The sequence below is a fragment of the Octopus sinensis genome, unplaced genomic scaffold (genome assembly GCF_006345805.1).
Source record: "Octopus sinensis unplaced genomic scaffold, ASM634580v1 Contig13591, whole genome shotgun sequence".
NCBI lineage: Eukaryota > Metazoa > Mollusca > Cephalopoda > Octopoda > Octopodidae > Octopus > Octopus sinensis.
The window spans coordinates 20476-45000 of NW_021833015.1; the positions used below are offsets into that span (position 1 = coordinate 20476).

The 24525-nt window shown below is 40.8% G+C and overlaps 1 protein-coding gene across 1 annotated transcript in view; it reads right to left on the bottom strand.

The window, feature by feature from the left end:
• Positions 1-10466: 10466 nt before the first annotated feature.
• LOC115229704 (probable nuclear hormone receptor HR3) overlaps positions 10467-24525 on the bottom strand; it is a 64800-nt gene continuing 50741 nt past the window's right edge. The window contains exon 4 of the mRNA XM_029800016.2: positions 10467-10666. Coding sequence (XP_029655876.2) covers positions 10497-10666 — 170 coding nt within the window. The 3' untranslated portion in view covers positions 10467-10496. The remainder of the gene's footprint in view (positions 10667-24525) is intronic.

A 24525-nucleotide genomic window follows, 5' to 3' on the forward strand; every position in this document is an offset into this window, starting at 1 on the left:
CTAACACTATCTCCTCCGACACCTGCGGCGCAAGTTGACCAAAATTGAGAGTATGATAGAAGAAGGCTTGCTCTTCCTTCCATAGAAGAAAAAATTCAAATCAGACCATGTTAAGACAAAAGGTGCTTTTTTTCTATGAAAATCCCTATCTTTTACGATTTTTCAACTGCTGTGTCGCCATTTTTCGGTGTATTTCAACCAGAAAAATGTTCGCTTAAAAAGAATAACAAGCTCCATAATGCACAATTTTTACTTTTCAAAAATTCCAATTCTAAAGGGTCGAAACAAACCCGAGCAACGCCGGGCGATACTGCTAGTCTATATATATAAAGCTGAAGTTGTCTGTGTATGGCAGGTTTGGTAGCCTTCAACTAACACTATCTCCTCCGACACCCTGCGGCGCAAGTTGACCAAAATTGAGAGTATGATAGAAGAAGGCTTGCTCTTCCTTCCATAGAAGAAAAAATTCAAATCAGACCATGTTAAGACCAAAAGGTGCTTTTTTTCTATGAAAATCCCTATTTTTTACGATTTTTCAACTGCTGTGTCGCCATTTTTCGGTGTATTTCAACCAGAAAAATGTTCACTTAAAGAGAATAACAAGCTACACAATGCAAAATTTTTACTTTTCAAAAATTCCAATTCTAAAGGGTCGAAACAAACCCGAGCAACGCCGGGCGATACTGCTAGTCTATATATATAAAGCTGAAGTTGTCTGTGTATGGCAGGTTTGGTAGCCTTCAACTAACACTATCTCCTCCGAGACCCTGTGACAAAAGTTGACCAAAATTGAGAGTATAACAGAAGGATTGCTCTTCCTTCCGTAAAAGAAAAAAATTCAAATTGGACCATGTTAACACCAAAAATTATTTACATCAAAAAGGTGTTTCTTTTTTTTTCTATGAAAATCCCTATTTTTTACGGTTTTTTGACTGCTGTGTCGCTATCTTTCGGTGTATTTCAACCAGGAAAATGTTCACTTAAAGAGAATAACAAGCTACATAATGCAAAATTTTTACTTTTCAAATATTCCAATTCTAAAGGGTCGAAACAAACCCAAGCAGTGCCTGGCGATACTGCTAGTTATAAATAAAAAAAACAGTGGATAGCAGACTGATCCTTGTGGTACACTTTTGAGAGAAAAATGCAAATTCTGGAAATAATGTTATTGTATCTTAATACACGGATTTTCAAGCTGTGTCCTGTAGTTACAGTTCCATGTTGCGTATATATACAGCCATTGATTATGGTGGTAAATCAATAAGTAACAATAGAGATAAGTAATTGGTGATCTTCGAATATAACAGGCAGTCAAGAAGGATGGAAGATATTAGGAGAAAAAAAAGAAAAACGAATATGCTGATCAATCCAACCAATCAATCAACAAGTCATTGCAAGACAAAATAGCATTAATGAAAAGCAAGTGTACCTAAAATTATTCTATAGACAGTTTGGAGAAAACAACAGACCCAAATTAGAGACGTGGAAATTAAACACCCTTAAACACTACAAAGGCTTTTGCAACAAATGTGGGTATGCATGTGTTTGTGTATGTGTATATATATATATATATGTGTGTGTGTGGAGGCGCAATGGCCCAGTGGTTAGGGCAGCAGACTCGCGGTCGTAGGATCGCGGTTTCGATTCCCAGACCGGGCGTTGTGTGTGTTTATTGAGCGAAAACACCTAAAGCTCCACGAGGCTCCGGCAGGGGATGGTGGCAATCCCTGCTGTGCTCTTTCGCCACAACTTTCTCTCACTCTTTCTTCTGTTGGCCTGCTCGCTTAGCCAGCGGGGTGGCGTCATTTGAAGGCTAAAACAATGCGAAGTGCATTGTGACCAGCGATGTATAACAACATCTGATGGCCTGGTCGGTCACGGTGATCACGGTGATATATATATATATATATATATATATATATATATACACTGCAGACGATGTGAATGATGTGAACCCATTGAGTTCCAAAATCGATTAAGGTTACTCTTTTTTAGGCGTAGGGGTGGCTGTGTGGTAAGTAGCTTGCTTACCAACCACATGGTTCCGGGTTCAGTCCCACTGCGTGGCACCTTGAGCAAGTGTCTTCTACTATAGCCTCAGGCCAAGCAAAGCCTTGTGAGTGGATTTGGTAGACGGAAACTGAAAGAAACCCGTTGTATAAATGTATATATGTGTGTATATATGTGTGTGTGTGTGTCTGTGTTTGTCCCCCCAACATCACTTGACAACCGATGCTCGTGTGTTTACGTCCCCATAACTTAGTGGTTCGACAAAAGAGACCGATAGAATAAGTACTAGGTTTACAAAGATTAAGCGCTGTGGTCGATTTGCTCGACTAAAAAGACGGTGCTCCAGCATGACCACAGTCAAATGACTGAAACAAGTAGAAGATATATATATATATATATGTTGTGAATAACAAAGATAGAATGGCATTTGTGAAAATATTCCTCTGTTTATTTTTTCCGTTTTTGCGCCATGTAAAGCATCTGAGCAGTGTGCCGGATGAAAGTGAAGAATTCAGATTTGGGGGTATTTGTATAATCCAGTGCAATGATGGCCAAAACAGAAGCCAAAGCACTTGAAATTTGATACAAGTTATATATATATATATTGAACCAGCCAGGATCCCTGGTCTGGTGGTACGTAAAAAGCACTATCCGACTCGTGGCCGATGCCAGCACCCCCTCGTTTGGCTTCCGTGCAGGTGGCACATAAAATACACCAATCCGACCGTGGCCGTTGCCAGCCTCGCCTGGCACCTGTGCAGGTGGCATGTAAAAAGCACCCACTACACTCACGGAGTGGTTGGCGTTAGGAAGGGCATCCAGCTGTAGAAACACTGCCAGATAAGACTGGAGCCTGGTGCAGCCTTCTGGCTTTCCAGATCCCCGGTCGAACCGTCCAACCCGTGCTAGCATTGGAGAACGGACGCTAAACGATGATGATGATGATGATGATATTTAATAATACACATACATACATATATTTAACATGTACTCAAGGGTCCTTTTGATTTGACAATCACATTTTATTACGTATATACATTCATACACAAACACACACACAAATGAATAAACATTTGTGCACATGTATTTATGGTGTGTGTGTGTGTGTGTGTGTGTGTGTGTGTGTGTAAATATATGCACACATGGTAAAGTGATATACATATGTACTTATGGGTTAATGTGTTTGTCCTGGGGATGTCATCAAACTGCCTCCACTGTTACAGTTCTGGTTTGGGGTTTCTGGGGTTATGGAAGGGTATCACTGAGTGATTTTGGCAACCAGTTACCAAGTTTTTACCCTTTGAGCTGTCCAGCATAGGAGGCCCTACTAGGAACCTGAACCGGTTCTTAGGGTCGTTAAGGTACATGAGGCACCACAGCAGCTAGGACTGGAGATTGTGGTGGTCTACAAAGCAATACAAACAACACCACTCTGATATCCCACCCCACCCCACCATTTTCTAGTTAATTACCATTACCCCTTAATTTTCATTATTCCCAAATCCATTCTAACCTGGAACAGCAGTATCTGTCAAGGTCCCATCTATGGGCTAAATAGATTTCCCACAGGTAGACGGGGTACCTATTGTTTTGGTGAAGCAGCTCTTCTAGAAGATACTCTGGCAAAATATTTGGCGCCAAAATAGTTACCATTCATCTTGCAATGTGTGTCACTGAAATCCAATGACATACAGATATCTTACTGTCATTTTAGTTTCTGATCTAGTTTGTATTATTATAAAGTCCTATGGCAATGGATGCATAACGACGTGAATTATCTGCGTATGTGCAAGGATGAAAGTAAATCAGAACAAGCCAGGCTAAATGTGAGATGGCTATCATCTGACAAGATGAGGCAGTAATTACATAGTTAAGTTAATTTTTTGGCTCAAAAAGCAAAAAGCAAGGCCATGTAGGGGGACATGGAGTTATGTACAGGGAGGGTGTTCATGCAAAGAGTTCAGGCCACTTGTGGTCAAGGGAGACTTTGAACCGTGCGGTCGTCGGCATCTTCACCATCTCGTCCGGCAGCTTATTCCACGGATCCGCAACCCGGACGGAGAAAGCCCCTTTCCTTCGATTGAGATGAAATCGTCACAGATAGAGCTTTTCGGAGTGACCCCGCAGCCGATGCTCTGGAGCAGGAGTGAAGAACAGCTCTTTCGAGAGGTTACACTTTCCGCTTATGATGTTGTGAGCAAGAATGACATCACCACGGCGTCTGCGTTTTTCTAGAGAATAAAGGTCAAGCGTCTTCAGCCTTTCTTCATAAGACAAATGCTTGAGACCAAGAACCATGCACACGTGTGTGTGCTGAAGGCCATCTCCTCCTCACCCTGGTGGCGTTGCTGGCAACGGGTAGTGTCAGAGCCATGCCGTCAGGAACTTCAGTTCCTGGTAGGGCCACCCAAGGCGGATTGGTCTGACACCGAGTGGTATTAGGGCCACAACCCGGCAGACAGGGCTCTGGTGAAAATCCTCGAAGTGTCTGCTTCGGCAACCGGTGGCTCCTCGGTCGTTCTGTCCCTGCGTCTGCGGACAATCTGCGGCAAACAGGATGTCTCCACATGCGGGATTGTTGGGGACCGCTTGTGAAATCCACATGTTCCCACGAAACTTCTTCCATGATTAGAAGAAGCTGATTCAACCCGTCCAGGGTGAATGTCGCCGCAAGTACAAGTAAGTACTGCTGATAAACCTAGGACAGATGTGTTGCAATGAAATACAAGGCACGACCATTGTTACACCTGATTTAAGTGTAGGTTTGTAGTTGATAACTGAGAAAATGAAGAAGTTGAAAAAGACAAGAGCTGTTGCCTAACCAAGAAATGAAACTCCATCACAGCAAATTAGAGAAGAAAAACAGTCAAGATTTTCATGTTAAGCTTTTAAAAAAAGTATTGTAAAGTGCTTTTGTCAGTCCTAACACATTGCAATTACAGTGTGTGTGTGTGTGTTTTCAGTGGTTCCTTTCTTTGCCAGAGAAAATGCCAACTTTTCAAGATTACTGCTTGACACCATCCTCATCATTTGATGTCCATGATCCATGCTGGCATGGGTTGAACATTTTGACAGGATCCAATGGATCCAAGGACATCACACTCAACTGTCTGCTTGACACCATCCTCATCATTTGATGTCCATGATCCATGCTGGCATGGGTTGAACATTTTGACAGAATCCGATAGATCCAAGGACTGCATCACACTCAACTGTCTGCTTTGGCGTGGTTTCTACAGATGGATGCTCTTCCTAATGCCAACCACTGAGTGCATTGCTTTATTTTTTTTTCATTTTTGATACCCCACCAGCCTTACAGATCACCACACAGCTCACAAGACCATGAACCAAAACGGAGTAGCTACCAGCTTTATACTAAGCGGTAGACCACAAACGAAATGGTTGTATACATCCAAAGCCTCAGTTTTGTCACTCTTCAGAATCCAGCCAGAAAATCTAATACTCTTTACTCTTTTACTTGTTTCAGTCATTTGACTGCGGCCATGCTGGAGCACCGCCTTTAATCGAGCAACTCGACCCCGGGACTTATTCTTTGTAAGCCCAGTACTTATTCTCTATCGGTCTCTTTTGCCGAACCGCTAAGTAACAGGGACATAAACACATCAGCATCGGTTGTCAAGCAATGCTAGGGGGACAAACACAGAGACACAAACATATACGCATACATATATATATATACATACATATATACGACGGGCTTCTTTTAGTTTCCGTCTACCAAATCCACTCACAAGGCTTTGGTCGGCCCGAGGCTATAGTAGAAGACACTTGCCCAACGCGCCACGCAGTGGGACTGAACCCGGAACCATGTGGTTGGTAAGCAAGCTACTTACCATGCAGCCACTCCTGCGCCTATGGTTGTTCTTATAAAACACTTCATAAAAAATGTCTGAGGACTCTACCTTCCCAGGAATAGGGAGCAGGGACGAAAGAATGAAAAGAATTAACAACAAAACCATACCTGTGTTTATCAAGATACCATTTTTGCCACCCATTTTCCCCCATTTATTTCTCCTCCTCTCCACAGTGTTCCATCCATGCCATGCTAGACTAGCTCCCCCATCATAGGCTATTGGCGCAATGGCCCAGTGGTTAGGGCAGCGGACTCGCGGTCATAGGATCGCGGTTTCGATTCCCAGACCGGGCGTTGTGAGTCTTTATTGAGCGAAAACACCTAAAAGCTCCACGAGGCTCCGGCAGGGGATGGTGGTGATCCCTGCTGTACTCTTTCACCACAACTTTCTCTCACTCTTACTTCCTGTTTCTGTTGTACCTGTATTTCAAGGGGCCGGCCTTGTCACTCTCTGTGTCACGCTGAATATCCCCGAGAACTACGTTAAGGGTACACGTGTCTGTGGAGTGCTCAGCCACTTACACGTTAATTTCACGAGCAGGCTGTTCCATTGATTCGGATCAACCGGAACCCTCGTCGTCGTAACCGAGTGAGTGCTTCCATCCGAGGCTCGGGCAGGGGATTGTGATGATCCCTGCTGTACTCTTTCACCACAACTTTCTCTCACTCTTACTTCCTGTTTCTGTTGTACCTGTATTTCAAGGGGCCAGGCTTCTCACTTTCTGTGTCACACTGAATATCCCCGAGAACTACATTAAGGGTGTACGTGTCTGTGGAGTGTTCAGCCACTTACACATTAATTTCACGAGCAGGCTGTTCCGTTGATTCGGATCAACCGGAACCCTTGTCGTCGTAACCGACGGAGTGCTTCCACCTTATGCTATGCTTACATCATCCATTGTAAAATAAGTAACAACAGTGTCAATGGCACCAGATTAAATGGTATGAAAATGGTATGAGAATTAGTACTTCTTTCTTCGTATCTCTTTCTGTTTCCCCTCCACTGTTTTGTTTTAAGAGTAATTTCGGTACATTTCAAGCTATTCAGCAAATAAAGATATAAAATTGAAAAGAAAAAAAAAAAATCACAAAGAAAAGAAAAAAAAAATACATATATATATATATACTACAGACAGACAGACAAACATCACAATTTCAAATTTTACTGAAAGCAAAGCATAAATTGCAAATAAAAAGATTGCGAAAACTGTGAGAGTGATAGAATGAGAATGTATGAATGAGAGAGAGAGAGAGAGAGAGAGAGAGAGAGAGAGTGTGTGAGTGTGTGTGTGTGTGTAACAGAGTGTGTGTATGCGTGTAAGAGAGTATGTGTATGTGAGAAAGAAATGGGGGGGCTATAAAGAAGGAAAGAGACAGACAGGGAGAGAGTTAAGGATATAGAGGCAAAGAGAAAGGTAAGGAGAGAGAGAGAGAGAGGGGAGAGAAAGGACAGAAATAAGGGAGATAATCAAAGAATAGTAAAGCACAGTAAAAACAAAAGATGGCACCACCATCTCCAGCCATTGGCTGCTGTGGAGGCGATTATCTGGTGAGAATGGTTGAGCGGACCAACGTGACTGTGCAAGCAAATTATTTTAGATAAAGAGAAACACTGACGAGAGGTGCATAGCAGAATATTGTGGGTTGCGTATGCAACTACACATACTCTGAGCAGCAGAAACACGTGTAGGTCATTTTATCTAATTATGCAGTATAATTAACAGTTGCAGTAAAAGACATACCGGTCTCTGTATTCATTGTTATTGTCTTGGATTTATACTCTTGTATGTATGTGTGTGTGTGTATGCCTGGACATTTGCAAATCCAACGGAAGCCTCAGAAAGACATGTTAAGATCCACAAAGAGCAGAACTTATCAACAAGTATCGGTGGTCCAAATCGGATGTGCAATCTGTGTGGGTGTCCTTTCAGAACATTGCCTGGTTTAAAAAGCCACATCAAACGCCAATGGTGCTACGGTGTAGGTACAGGAGGTGGTCAAACTCTGTATAAGGAGTAGACAACCACTTGGCACCTGTGCCGGTGGCACGTAAAAAGCACCCACTACACTCTCGGAGTGGTTGGTGTTAGGAAGGGCATCCAGCCATAGAAACACTGCCAGATCAGACTGGAGCCTGGTGCAGCCTTCTGGCTTCCCAGATCCCCGGTCAAACTGTCCAACCCATGCCAACATGGAAAGCGGACGTTAAACGATGATGATGTGTGTGTGTATGTGTGTGTGTATATAGGGTGTGTATGCATGTATGTATGTATATATATATATATAAATATATATATATATATATACACACACACACAAATACATTGTGTGTGTGTGTGTATCCTGAGAGTATATATTGGTTATTGGTGAGGGTGTTGCACTCATGATTCCAAGATTGTGGCTTTTCATTCCCAAACTGGGCAATGCACTGCTGTGTTCTTGAGCAAAACCCTTCATTTCATGATCCTCTGCGACCGCTTCAATGTCTGATGTGGGGCACACTGTGCACCAGTAGATGGAATGGCGATCTGATGCAGGGAGTGAGCTAACGGGCAGCAAGAACTTGTGGAAGCCTCATCTGTCATCTGTGACGGAAGAGTCCACGTACCTGTGTGTGTGTGGGTGCATGCGCATATGTATGCATGCATGTGTACTTTGTTATGTGTTGGCTTGTAACTCCTGATGGAATCCTAAGGGCTCTATTGTGACCTGCTGCATGGTTTAGGAACATCTCTAAACCTGGCCAAGTCAAACTTTCCAATTCTGATCACCACAGCCAATTTTTGAGAGATGGAAGAGGAGGGAGAGACAGAGGAGGTAAGGAGGAGGAGAGAGAAAGAGAGAGAGAGACCAGGCCCCAATACATGACTGGTACTTTATTGGCCTTGAAGGATTGAAAGACAAAAACTGATTTCAGCATAATATGAGCTCAGAAGGCAGAGAAGAGGAACAAATACCACAAGGCACTCTACCCAATTCTATAATGACTCAGCCAATTCAGCTGCATGCGCATGTGTCTGTGTCTGTGTGTGTGTATTTTTCGGCCTTATGTCTCTGAAGATGATCAGATTAGCGTTAAACTCTTTGTGGGTTTTGAGGTGACTCATGAGGCCAATGCTGGCATAAAATCCACAGTTGCAATGGGACAGTGGGGACATGTAACAGCAGAAGCAAGACTTTGTACAATTATTATTTCTTTACTGCCCACAAGGGGCTACACACACCTGGGACGACCAAGGACAGACAAACGGATTAAGTCGATTATATCGACTGGTACTTATTTAATCAACCCCGAAAGGATGAAAGGCAAAGTCGTCCTCGGCAAAATTTGAACTCAGAACGTAGCGGCAGGCGAAATACCGCTATTTCGCCCGGCGTGCTAACGTTTCTTATTTCTTTACTGCCCACAAGGGGCTAAACACAGAGGGGGCAAACAAGGACAGACAAACAGATTAAGTCAATTATATCAACCCCAGTGCGTAACTGGTACTTATTTAATCGACCCTGAAAGGATGAAAGGCAAAGTCGACCTCGGCAAAATTTGAACTCAGAATGTAGCGGCAGGCGAAATACCTCAAACTATTTTGCCCGGCGCGCTAACGTTTCTTATTTCTTTATTGCCCACAAGGGGCTAAACACAGAGGGGACAAACAAGGACAGACAAACAGATTAAGTCGATTATATCAACCCCAGTGCGTAAGTGGTACTTAATTTATCGACCCCGAAAGGATGAAAGGCAAAGTCGACCCTGGCGGAATTTGAACTCACAACGTAGCGGCAGACGAAATACCGCTAAGCATTTCGTCCCGTATGCTAACGTTTCTTATTTCTTTACTGCCCACAAGGGGCTACACACAGAGGGGACGAACAAGGACAGACAAAAGGATTAAGTCGATTATATCGACCCCAGTGCGTAAGTGGTACTTAATTATCGACCCCGAAAGGATGAAAGGCAAAGTCGACCTCGGTGGAATTTGAACTCAGAACGTAACGGCAGACGAAATACCACTAAGCATTTCGCCCGAAGTGCTAACGTTTCTGCCAGTTCGCCACCTTTGTACAATTCTTGCTTTCTGAGCAACCGTCCTCTCTTGAGTTCCTCTGCTCATTTCTGTTTCAAAGTGTTGTACACCGGAGTATGTTGCACTATACTACAGTGAGCAGTGAGAGAGGGAGAGAGACGGATGGATATAGAAAACAACAGAGAGGATAGAGAGGCTGATGGAGAAATGTAAAGATTTAGAGAGAGAGAGAGAGAGAGAGAGAGAGAGAGAGAGAGAAAGAGTGGGTGGGAATGAAAAGAAAGAGAAACTGAGGGGATGGTTCCCTGCTTCTAATTCACCTTTGGTTATCTCAGAAGTAATTACCTGGTGTGGCCTGGTTGAGCGGACGACAGGACTGTGCAGGTAAGTAGATAGGTAGGTAGGTAGGTAGGGTTAAGAATTTTGTTTTGTTTTGTTTTGTTTTTCGCATTGTTTTTTTTTGATTTTTTTTAAAGAGAAAAAGGAAGAAGAGAAAGATGAAGATGATGAAGAAGAAGACGATGACGAAGAAGATGATGAAGAAGAAGATGATGATGATGATGATGATATGGGGGATCAAGCGAAGCAGCTTACGTGACATACTGGTTGCTGCTGTTGTTGTTGTTGTTGTTGTTGGTGGTTGGCTGAGAATAAGGGGGGGATATGGGATCGTACCCATTTAATCCACGCTGCTTTACCAAGTTGACTTCATCCTCGACTTTCTCGCGCTGCTTCTTTGACATCCGACCAAATTTCACCGCTGAAAGCAACAACATTAGAAAAAAAACTTGCCCAGTCTGCTCAGCTAATTCTTCAGTATTTATATATATTTATATATATTATTATTATTGTTAATAGTTAAAAAAAAAAAAAAAAATAAAATAATAGTAATAATAATGATGATGTTGATGATGATGATGATGATGATAACACTGGCAAAAAGCCTCCTATTTCTGGAAAGTAATGGGTTGATTCCAACAAAACAGAGCTTCCAGTAAAATACTAGGAATATAATATCTAAATCAGAGGTTCTCAACCTGGGCCCATATGGGCCCCTGAGGATCTATAGAGATTTTGGGGAGTCCACGCAACAAAATAGTAAATTGGGGATCAAAAACAGTATTTTAAGGGTCCCTAAGAAAATTTTGCTTTAGAGGATCTATAGAGATTTTGGGGATCAAAAATAGTATTTTAAGGAGCCTTAAAAAAATTTTGCTTCAGAGAGGAACACAATATCTAAATCAGAGGTTCTCAACCTGGGCCCATATGGGCCCTGAGGATCTATGGAGATTTTGGGGAGCCCACGCAACAAAATAGTAATTGGGGATCAAAAATAGTATTTTAAGGGGCCTTAAAAAAATTTTGCTTCAGAGAGGAACACAATATCTAAATCAGAGGTTCGCAACCTGGGCCCATATAGGCCCCTGAGGATCTATAGAGATTTGGGGGAGTCCACACAACAAAATAGTAAATTGGGGATCAAAAATAGTATTTTAAGGAGCCTTAAAAAAATTTTGCTTTAGAGGATCTATAGAGATTTGGGGGAGTCCACGCAACAAAATAGTAAATTGGGGATCAAAAATAGTATTTTAAGGGTCCTTAAAAAAATTTTGCTTTAGAGGATCTATAGAGATTTTAGGGAGTCCATGCAACAAAATAGTAAATTGGGGATCAAAAATAGAATTTTAAGGAGCCTTAAAAAAATTTTGCTTCAGAGAGGAACACAATATCTAAATCAGAGGTTCTCAACCTGGGCCCATATGGCCCCTGAGGATCTATGGAGATTTTGGGGAGCCCACGCAACAAAATAATAAATTGGGGATCAAAAATAGAATTTTAAAGAGCCTTAAAATAATTTTGCTTCAGAGAGGAACACAATATCTAAATCAGAGGTTCTTAACCTGGGCCCATATGGGCCCTGAGGATCTATAGAGATTTTGGGGAGTCCACTCAACAAAATAGTATATTGGGGATCAAAAATAGTATTTTAAGGAGCCTTAAAAAAATTTTACTTTAGAGGATCTATAGAGATTTTGGGGAGTTCACGCAACAAAATAGTAAATTGGGGATCAAAAATAGTATTTTAAGGAGCCTTAAAAAAATTTTGCTTTAGAAGATCTATAGAGATTTTGGGGAGTCCACACAACAAAATAGTAAATTGGGGATCAAAAATAGTATTTTAAGGAGCCTTAAAAAAATTTGCTTTAGAGGATCTATAGAGATTTTGGGGAGTCCGCGCAACAAAATAGTAAATTGGGGATCAAAAATAGTATTTTAAGGAGCCTTAAAAAAATTTTGCTTTAGAGGATCTATAGAGATTTTGGGGAGTCCACGCAACAAAATAGTAAATTGGGGATCAAAAATAGTATTTTAAGGAGCCTTAAAAAAATTTTGCTTTAGAGGATCTATAGAGATTTTGGGGAGTCCACGCAACAAAATAGTAAATTGGAGATCAAAAATAGTATTTTAAGGAGCCTTAAAAAAATTTTGCTTCAGAGAGGAACACAATATCTAAATCAGAGGTTCTCAACCTGGGCTCATATGGCCCCTGAGGATCTATAGAGATTTTGGGGAGTCCACGCAACAAAATAGTATATTGGGGATCAAAAATAGTATTTTAAGGAGCCTTAAAAAAATTTTGCTTTAGAGGATCTATAGAGATTTTGGGGAGTCCACGCAACAAAATAGTAAACTGGGGATCAAAAATAGTATTTTAAGGAGCCTTAAAAAAATTTTGCTTCAAAGAGGAACACAATATCTAAATCAGAGGTTCTTAACCTGGGCCCATATGGCCCCTGAGGATCTATAGAGATTTTGGGGAGCCCACGCAACAAAATAGTAAATTGGGGATCAAAAATAGAATTTTAAGGGTCCTTAAAAACATTTTGCTTTAGAGGATCTATAGAGATTTTGGGGAGTCCACACAACAAAATAGTAAATTGGGGATCAAAAATAGTATTTTAAGGAGCCTTAAAAAAATTTTGCTTCAGAGGATCTATAGAGATTTTGGGGAGTCCACGCAACAAAATAGTAAATGGGGATCAAAAATAGTATTTTAAGGGTCCCTAAAAAAATTTTGCTTTAGAGGATCTATAGAGATTTTGGGGAGTCCACGCAGCAAAATAGTAAATTGGGGATCAAAAATAGTATTTTAAGGGGCCTTAAAAAAATTTTGCTTTAGAGGATCTATAGAGATTTTGGGGAGTCCACGCAACAAAATAGTAAATTGGGGATCAAAAATAGTATTTTAAGGGTCCCTAAAAAATTTTGCTTTAGAGGATCTATAGAGATTTTGGGGAGTCCACGCAGCAAAATAGTAAATTGGGGATCAAAAATAGTATTTTAAGGAGCCTTAAAAAAATTTTGCTTTAGAGGATCTATAGAGATTTTGGGGAGTCCATGCAACAAAATAGTAAATTGGGGATCAAAAATAGCATTTTAAGGGGCCTTAAAAAAATTTTGCTTTAGAGGATCTATAGAGATTTTGGGGAGTCCACGCAACAAAATAGTAAATTGGGGATCAAAAATAGTATTTTAAGGGTCCCTAAAAAAATTTTGCTTTAGATGTATGTATTGATGTAAATTGCAAGAAACAGCTAGGTTTCTTTCTCTGAAAAATGAAATAGGAATTTTGAGTTGCAAGGCCAAATATTTCGTGTTTGCAACCACATGGTCTCCAGTTCAGCCTCACCACAACAGCACCTTGCACAAGTGTTTTCTACTACAGCCCTGGACCAACCAATGCCTTATGCGTGAATCTGGTAGATGGAAACTGTGCAGAAACTCATTGTGCGTGTTGTGTCAGTAACCCATCACTGTTTCACAACAGGTGCTGATATGTTTACATCCCTGTAACTTAGCAGTTCAGCAAAAGAGACCATCAGAGTAAGTACCCAGATTTAAAGATAATACTGGGATAGATTTGTGCAGCTAAATGCTTCAAGGTAGTGCCCCAGCATGACCTCAGTCCAATGACTGAAACAAGTAAAAGATAATATATATAAATATATTTCTTCGTTATGTTTCACTTTCCTTCCGTTAAATGTAATGTTATTTCTACTTGGAAGCATCTTTTCTGTGGCTATACTAACGGAGCTATTTTTAGCACTAGAGCTATCCACATAGTGGTAACTCTCTAATAATTTATGTATAAATTTGTATTATCTCCCTAGTTTTATGTGCTAAGCCACTTGGTGTTAAATTAATGGTATTATTAAATTAATATCAATTTTTCACCCTCATTTATAAATATATATATATATATATATATATATATACTCTTTACTCTTTTACTTGTTTCAGTCATTTGACTGCGGCCATGCTGGAGCACTGCCTTTAGTCGAGCAAATCGACCCCGGGACTTATTCTCCGCAAGCCCAGTACTTGTTCTATCGGTCTTCTTTGCCGAACCGCTAAGTGACGGGGACGTAAACACACCAAGCAATGCTAGGGGGACAAACACACACACATACACACATATATATATACATATATATGACAGGCTTCTTTCAGTTTCCGTCTACCAAATCCACTCACAAGGCATTGGTCGGCCCGGGGCTATAGCAGAAGACACTTGCCCAAGATGCCACGCAGTGGGACTGAACCCGGAACCATGTGGTTGGTTAGCAAGCTACTTACCACACGCACACTTCCCCATAAAAGGAATATAAAGGGCTAAAGTTGTTTGAACCAAGGATTTGAACTCAGAATGGATGCTCTACTGACTTTGCTAATCCAAAAAACTTGATTTACATTTTCTTATATTTTCAAATCATCAACAGTATTATTATTATCATTATTATTATTATTTTTCTTTTTAAGGGGGGAGGGTTGCAATAGAGGAGTCAAACATCCTAATATGGCATAGACATAAAGCCACAAAGCTACAGAAACATTCAAGGCAAAAAAACAAAAATTGGACAATATGAAAATGTATGTATGTATGTATATATCTATGCACATACGTATGTGTGGGCATATGCATGCGTTTCTGAAAATACATACCCACATACACACACACATATATATATATAGCATAGCAATATCTGTCCAATCCATGCCGGCATGGATGGTGGACATTAAATGATGATATATACATGTATGTGTGTGAGCACACACACACATTTGTATATAGATACACATTGAAACACACTGATATAATATGGTACATATATTCACATACATGTATGTATGTGTGTGTGTGTGTGTGTATATATAAATATATAACTATATACATGCTTATACATAGGATACATACATACGTACATATGCATATATGCATACATATGTACACATAATAAAAAAAAAAAACTTAAAGAAAATACAAGTGACCATGTTCTTTTCATGTAAGAAGCCACACAGACAGAATTTTAAAAAATGACAAAATCTCAGAACTATACTTACCTGCCTGGTTTGTAAGTGTATGTGTATGTGCATGCACACCTGTATGTGTGTGTTTGCTCGTTTGCTGGAAGCTAAAGTTTCATTCATACAGTTTCTGCTCTTGCGTTACTAATTACCAACAACACCCAAGATAGTACTTCGGAATAAAGACAGTGCAACGCTTTGATTCAGCAACATACACACAGTGACATGTATTGAGTACTTTCTTATCCATTCACACACACACACACACACACACACACACACGCGTATACATACGTACAACAAAACCCCACCTCCCAACAAAATGTATGAAACCATACAAAATATCCATTTAGCATTAACCCTTTTGCCATGCAGATTATTCTGTCAAATGTAATATTTATTTACTCACAATGTTTTGAATTAATCATGCATTATCTCATAGCTTTGAAATTTTGATGTGATTGTATATTTTAGAATGGAATTTTGAGGTGGGTGCAAGAGGCCAGATATGGCCAATTTGAAAATAAAACTAGTTGAATATTTGAGCCTGATATGGCAGATTTGAATCCTAAATGGTTAAGGAATACAATTTGTCTGTTACCTATTACTAACGTGATTGGCAGTGTTGTCACTAACTCTCTGTTTGTCCTTCCCCACAGCTAAGGCACTATCACTAAGGAAATATTATCAGATCACTTGAGTAGAAATATACAAAAATTAACTGTCCACAAACGTGCGTGTATGTATTTATAGAAGGCCAAGGAGTTGACTAAAACAATATGGGTAGATAATATCCATAGTCTCACTTGGTCATGCTTGGTAAGCCAGCCAGATAGTCTAATGATGACTGCTTCTGATAGGACCCCATGGAAGAGGTGCTGGAGGACTGCTCCAATAACCCTTCGAGGAATAATGGGCAGAGAAGATGGATGGACGGATCCATTTCAATACAGATTACTGCAACTATAAAACTGAATATTTACTAACTCTGGGTTTTTGCATACTCTTTTACTCTCTCTCTTTACTCTTTTACTCGTTTCAGTCACTTGACTGTGGCCATGCTGGAGCACCGCCTTTAGTTGAGCAAATCGACCCCGGGACTTATTCTTTGTAAGCCCAGTACTTGTTCTATCGGTCTCTTTTGCCGAACTGCTTAGTGACTGGGACATAAACACACCGGCATCGGTTGTCAAGCGATATTGTGGGGACAAACACAGACAAACACACACATACACATATATATATAATATATATATATATATACATATATACGACAGGCTTCTTTCAGTTTCCGTCTACCAAATCCACTCACAAGGCATTGGTCGACCCGGGGCTATAGCAGAAGACACTTGTCCAAGATGCCACGCAGTGGGACTGAACCTGGAACCATGTGGTTGGTTAGCAAGCTACTTACCACACAGCCACTCCTGCGCCTGAGTAGGATTCGCAAGTATGTTGGGCATTTATTGGATAATCTGTTAGTAGGTAGGTGGAAGTCACAAATGGGAAACTTTTGATCAAAGTTCTGCTGGATCAAGGACCAGGGCTGAGAAACAGCAGCAAAGCATGGAAGGAGATGTAGTCCTACATACAGCGTGTCTGAATAAATGATGGGACGAAAATAGCTAAAACATCTTTCACCACAGGTCTACTAGTGGTTAGGGTACTCAGTTCGTGACTGTAATGTCATGAGTTCAATCCTCAGCAGAGTGTTGCTACCTTGAACAAGACAGTTTACTTCACATTGCTCTAGTCCACTCAGTTGGCAAATATGAATTGTACCTGAAATTCAAAGGGGCCAGCCTGGTCACATTGTGTCACACTGAATCTCCTGGAGAACTAGGTTCAAGGTACACATATCTGTGAAGTGCTCAGCCACTTACTCTTTTACTCTTTTACTTGTTTCAGTCATTTGACTGCGGCCATGCTGGAGCACTGCATTTAGTCGAGCAAATCGACCCTGGGACTTATTCTTTGTAAGCCCAGTACTTATTCTATCGACGTAAACACACCAGCATCGGTTGTCAAGCAATGCTAGGGGGACAAACACAGACACACATACATACACGCACACACACACACACACACACATATATATATATAAATATATATATACATATATATATATATATACATATATACGACAGGCTTCTTTCAGTTTCCGTCTACCAAATCCACTCACAAGGCATTGGTTGGCCCGGGGCTATAGCAGAAGGCACTTGTCCAAGGTGCCACGCAGTGGGACTGAACCCGGAACCATGTGGTTGGTAAGCAAGCTACTTACCACACAGCCACTCCTGCGCCTATATGTATATTGTGCCTGAATAAATGATGGGGTGATAACAGCTTAAAATGTCTTTGATCACAGATCTGCCAGGTTGTGCTGGCCCAGGGCTAAACAGCAACACAAGGAAGAAAGCATGAAATAACAGAGTCCTAGAGATGAAGTGTCTGAATAAATGATAGGATGATAACAGCTGAAAGCATTTTTGATTACAGAGGTGGTTGATCAGGACTGACCTAGGGTTAAACAACAGCAGCACAACGAAGGACATGTTGATGTAGTTTTTAGAAAGATGAGATGGTTACAGCTGGAACATCTTAGATCATAGGTCTACAGGATCAGAATGAACCTAGGGCTATATAACAAGAAGTAGAAAGGGCACATTAAATAACGTAGTCCTAGATACTCTATGTTAGAGTAAAAGATAAAACAGTCGTATCTGAAACATCTCTGATCGTATGCGAACAGGATCGAACTGATCTGACATTAAAAGAACCACAAGGCTGAGCAAGAACTTTGAAGCTATCTCCATTTGAACCTAAATCTGTTGACCCAATCCTTCCTGTTATAAGCACAAAGCCCGAAATTTTGGGGGAGGGGACCAGTTGTTTACATCGACCCCAGACTTTCACTGGTACTTAATTTATTGACCCCGAAAGGATGAAAGGCAAAGTCGACCTCGGCGGAATTTGAGCTCAGAACGTAACATCAGACGAAATACCTATTTCTTTACTACCCACATGGGGTTAAACACAGAGGGGACAAACAAGGACAAACACACGGATTAAATCGATTACATCGACCCCAGTGCGTAACTGGTACTTAATTTATCGACCCCGAAAGGATGAAAGGCAAAGTCGACCTCGGCGGAATTTGAACTCAGAACGTAACATCAGACGAAATACCTATTTCTTTACTACCCACAAGGGGCTAAACACAGAGGGGATAAACAAGGACAGACACACAGATTAAGTCGATTACATCGACCCCAGTGCGTAACTGGTAAATAATCTATCGACCCCAAAAGGATGAAAGGCAAAGTTGACCTCGGCGGAATTTGAACTCAGAACGTAACGGCAGACGAAATACCTATTTCTTTACTACCCACAAGGGGTTAAACACAGAGGAGACAAACAAGGACAGACACACGGATTAAGTCGATTACATCGAACCCAGTGCGTAACTGGTACTTAATTTATCAACCCCAAAAGGATGAAAGGCAAAGTCGACCTCGGCGGAATTTGAACTCAGAACGAAGCGATGGCTGAAATACCACCAAGCATTTCGTCCAGCGTGCTAACGACTCTGCCAGCTCGTCGCCTTATTTGTTGACCCAATCCTTTTTCTTATAAGCACAAAGCCCGAAGTTTTGGAGGAGGGGACTAGTTGATTACATCGACCCCAGAATTTCACTGGTACTTAATTTATTGACCCTGAAAGGATGAAAGGCAAAGTCGACCTCGGCGGAATTTGAACTCAGAACGTAACGGCAGACGAAATACCGCTAAGCATTTCGCCCGGTGTGCTTACCACTCTGCCGGCTTGTCGCCTTATTTGATGACCCAATCAAAGGCTTAAAGACTGTCTCACTAAAGCCGACCAAAAACTCCATTCAAGTCGGGGTTTTATCTGACACTCGATATTCCCTAAGACTTATCTTAACAATGATACGAAAAAAATAAAATAAAATATAAAAACAAACAAACACAACTATCTATAAGTATTTATTTTGTTGAAGAGACTTAAACCGCAGATTTTATCAAGAACAATTTTGTTTGTTTTTTTTTCCTTCTTTCCTTCTCTATTTTTTTTTTATTTTAAATAAAAAAAAAAAATAACAATTCTGTTTTGGGTGCAGACATGGCTTTACGGTTAAGAAGTTTGCTCCACAACCCTGAGCTTCTAGGTTCAATCTCACAGCAAGTGAGATTGAACCTAGAAAGGTCTTTTACTTCTGCTGACTTTTTCGCCACAACTTTCTCTCACACTTTTCTCCTGCATCTTGCAGCTCACCTGTGACGGACCAGCGTCCTGTCCAGGTGGGGAAAATCCACAGCGAAGGTCTTTTGCCGTTCCCTCGCCTAGTGTTGATGGCCAATAGCTTGTCAAGTGGGAATATTTCAATAATGCGGTCCTAGGTACACTGTGTCTGAGTAGAAGACAAGATGCATGTAGCTGAAACAGCCTTGATTTGTGTCCCCTAATTTGACACCCTGTGTCTTCTACAATCTGATGGATATATGCTCAGTAAGCGGAGAAAGAAGGGAACATTATGCAGGGCCCAAAGGGACAAGCAAGAATGATATATCCAGCAATCACCTTCTCGGCAAATCCATACATGGGAATACAAGTTTTGGCAGTCAAAGAGAGAGAGAGAGTGTGTGTGTGTGTGTGTGTGTGTGTGAGACCGGATATCAAATGCTATCTAAAGTGGAACAATAAACAAATATTGTTGACATAATCAACATTTCTTCTCAGCCATGAGATGTATAATTAATTACTCCATTACTGGTCCATTGCCGGTCAGTGGACTGTAGCGGCGGCGGCAGCGGCGGCGGAGAGGGAGAGTTGCACCAGTTTGCAGTGTTAGGCTGATTACATCATCCACAGGGTTTATTTATAGTATTCTGTGTGAAGCTGGTATCCCCCCTGTCTTTCTTCAAGACACTCCTCCAGTTGGTGAGAATTGGTGACAGAAGACTTGACTGAATCATTCCTATTCTGCTGCTGCTGCTGAAGGTTTTGGCAAAAACCCTGACATGGGACATCAAGTGTGTGATGCCTCTGCAGAGAATAAACCTTGTAACGAGCACCATCTCTGCTTGTGGAGGCATATGGCCTAGTGGTTAGAGCAGCGGATTCGCGGTCGAGAGATCGCAGGTTCGAATCTCAGACCAGGTGATGTGTATGTTTATGAGCGAAACACCTAAGCTCCATGCGGCTCCAGGAGAAGGTAATGGCGAAACTTCTGCCGACTCTTTCGCCACGACTTTCTCTCACGCTTACATGGCCTAGTGGTTAGAGCAGTGGACTCACGGTCGAGGGATTGCAGGTTCAAATCTCAGACCAGGTGATGTGTGTGTTTATGAGTGAAACACCTAAGCTCCACGTGGCTCCAGCAGAAGGTAATGGCGATACTTCTGCTGACTCTTTTGCCACAACTTTCTCTCACTCTTTCCTCCTGCATCTTGCAGCTAACCTGCGACGGACCGGCGTCCTGTCCAGGTGGGGAACCTATACACCAAGAAAACCAGGAAACTGGCCCTATGAGCCAGGCATGGCTTGTGAAGGAACAAACAAAACAAAACATATTGAAAAAAATGTCGTCAGAATTTTGGGGAAAAAAATCCTTTTATCTCTTCAATATTATTAGCGCTCTTGTTCCTCTCTAGAAATTACTTTATTATTAAGGCAATAAGTTGGCAGAATCGTTAGCACACTGGGCAAAATGCTTGGTGGCACTTTGTCTGTCTGCATGTTCCGAGTTCAAATTCCCCTGAGGTAAACTTAGCCTTTCATCCTTCCGGGGTCAAGAAAATAAGTAGAAGTTGAGCACTTGCGTAAGTGGGGGTTGACTTTCCCTCCTCCCCCTCCAAACTTGTTGGCCCTGTGCCAAAATTTGAAGCCATCATCGTCATCTGTTGTTATTTGACAATGATAATTAGCATTGGATAAATAACAAAAACTTGATATTTGATTACATCACTGAAACCTAATGAGTTAATTGTTTGAGGCACACACACACACACACACACACACACACACACACACACACATTTCCTAGTCTGAAAATAATTTTCCTGGCCTTTATTCTTTTATTACTCTCAGTCACTGGAAACCGTAGCCATGCCAGGGAGACTCCCCCCCCACTTCAAGGTCATTTTTAAGTACCCACATTAACCTCGATACTTATTTCCGTCTGGTACAACCCGTTTATCAATCTGTACTCCTTATTGCCTTTAACCCTTTTAAAACCAACCCACGTGAAACAGTCCCTGGGTCTAATAATACAAACTTCTTGTAAAGTGATTTGAACTAAAAAAAAAAAAATCACCTGTCAAAATTTGGGGCTAATTTATGGGGCAAACACCAACTTAAAAATCCTTCATTATTTTGTAAAATTAAATAAAACAAAGGGAGTGTATTTCAACAGAAATATGATATTGATAGGGTTTTAAAATAAAGGTGGTTGATCAGGACTGACCTAGGGTTAAACAACAGCAGCACAACGAAGGACATGTTGATGTCATCCTACATAGGTTTTAGAAAGATGAGATGGTTACAGCTGGAACATCTTAGATCATAGGTCTACAGGATCAGAATGAACCTAGGGCTATATAACAAGAAGTAGAAAGGGCACAATAATGTAGTATGTTAGACAGTGAGGGAGCTTCTATGCAACCAACAGTCAAATCTCCCTCTCATCAAATTTCTTACTGTTTCAACCCTTCTTAAAACCAATCTATCTGAGACCCTGGTTCTATGATACAAACTTTCTGTTTTAAAGCAATCTAAATTTTAAAACCCTTTTTTCATCAAAATTTCATGCTAATAATCTATGTTCCAAGCATTACCTAAATAAGTTCTATATTTAAGAGATGAGGAATTATGTACATTATTTTCATTTGACAGATATTTGTCCTCATCTTGTTTGTTATTATCACGTTTCGGCTGATATACCCTCCAGCCTTCATCAGGTGTCTTGGGGAAATTTCGAACCTGGGTTCTCATTCCTAAGGTACTTTTCGATGTTGTTGTTGTTGTTATTATTATTATTATTACTACTACCACTACTATTATTAGTAGTAGTATTCAGTTCTATATTTAAGAAATGAGAAATTATGTACATTATTTACATTTGACGGATATTTGCCCTCATCTTGTTTGTTGTTAACACAATGTTTCAGCTGATATACCCTCCAGCCTTCTTCAGGTGCCTTGCGGAAATTTCGAACCTGGGTTCTCATTCCTTAGGTATTTTTCGATATTATTATTTTTATTATTATTATTATAGATCGTTAGCCACTACACACATTTTTTTCTCTCCTTGTTTCTCTCCCTATTTTTTTTTCTCACTCCTTGTTTTTTGGGGTCCCTTTCTGTAGAAGAGCGTAGGCTCGAAATGTGAAAGACTTTTTCTATTCCTGAGCGTTATACTAATACATCTGTTTGTTTCGTACACCACCTGTCTTCGTCTTTTGTTTTTTTCATAAACTCTCCCTAAACTCACACAAACACACACACAGACAGAGAGTAGGCTTCTTTCATTTTCCTTCAACGAAAACCATTCACAAGGCTTTAGTTGGCAAAAGGCTATTGTAGAAGATGCCTTGCCCAAGGTGCCACGCAGTGGGACTGAACCCAGAACCATGTGGTTCAGACGCAAACTGCTAACCACACAGCCATGCCCTGCGACTCCCTTACTTGAAATGCTTTCAGAACGTAGACAATCCTAGTGGGAATGAGCTGATTTGTCAGGAGTGTTTGCCACCTCTTGGAGACACACTACCGAAAGCAGAAAGAAAAGCTCACAGACTGCGCTCCACGTGTATGCATTCCCATAAATTAGTAATGTATGGAGACACATAGTAATACCGCTAAATGTCATGTGTGTGTGTGTGTGTGTGCGTGCGTGCTTGTGTATATAGACAACGTGCAGACAGTACAGTGGTAAATGTCACAGGTATATATAAGTACAGAGCAGTAAATGTCACATACGATAGGTGCGCGTACATACACAAAAATGCATATGTATAGGGATGTATGTGAATATACACACACACACACACACGAATGTATATGCATCTCTACATATATACACACATATAGACAAACACACACACACACACACACATATATATATATATATATATACATAACATATATACATAGATACACACACACACGAATGTATTTAAATGTGTATGCGTATGCATCTCTACATATATACACACATATACACAAACACTCACACACACACATATATATATATATATATACATAACATATATACATAGATATACACATACCCGAATGTATTTAAATGTGTGTGTGTATGCATCTCTACATATATACACACATATACACAAACACACACACACACACATATATATATATATATATATACATAACATATATACATAGATATACACATACCCGAATGTATTTAAATGTGTGTGTGTATGCATCTCTCCATATATACACACATATACACAAACACACACACACACATATATATATATACATACTCTTTACTCTTTTTACTCTTTTGCTTGTTTCAGTCATTTGACTGCGGCCATGCTGGAGCACCGCCTTTAATCGAGCAACTCGACCCCGGAACTTATTCTTTTTGTAAGCCCAGTACTTATCCTATCGGTCTCTTTTGCCAAACCGCTAAGTAACGGGGACGTAAACACACCAGCATCGGTTGTCAAGCAATGCTAGGGGAACCAACACAGACACACAAACACACACACACATATATATATATATATACATATATACGACGGGCTTCTTTCAGTTTCCGTCTACCAAATCCACTCACAAGGCATTGGTCGGCCCGGGGCTATAGCAGAAGACACTTGCCCAAGATGCCACGCAGTGGGACTGAACCCGGAACCATGTGGTTGGTTAGCAAGCTACTTACCACACAGCCACTCCTGCGCCTATATACATAGATACACACATACACGAATGTATTTAAATGTGTGTGCGTATGCATCTCTCCATATACACACACACACACATATACACATACATACATATACACACATGTATATACATACATAACATATATACGTAGATACACAAACACACGAATATATTTTGTCGTTACTATTTATTATTACACACAAGTGGAGAGTGTATACATAAATACTCTTTTACTCGTTTCAGCCGTTTGACTGCGGCCATGCTGGAGCACTGCCTTTTAGTCGAGCAAATCGACCACGGGACTTATTCTTTGTAAG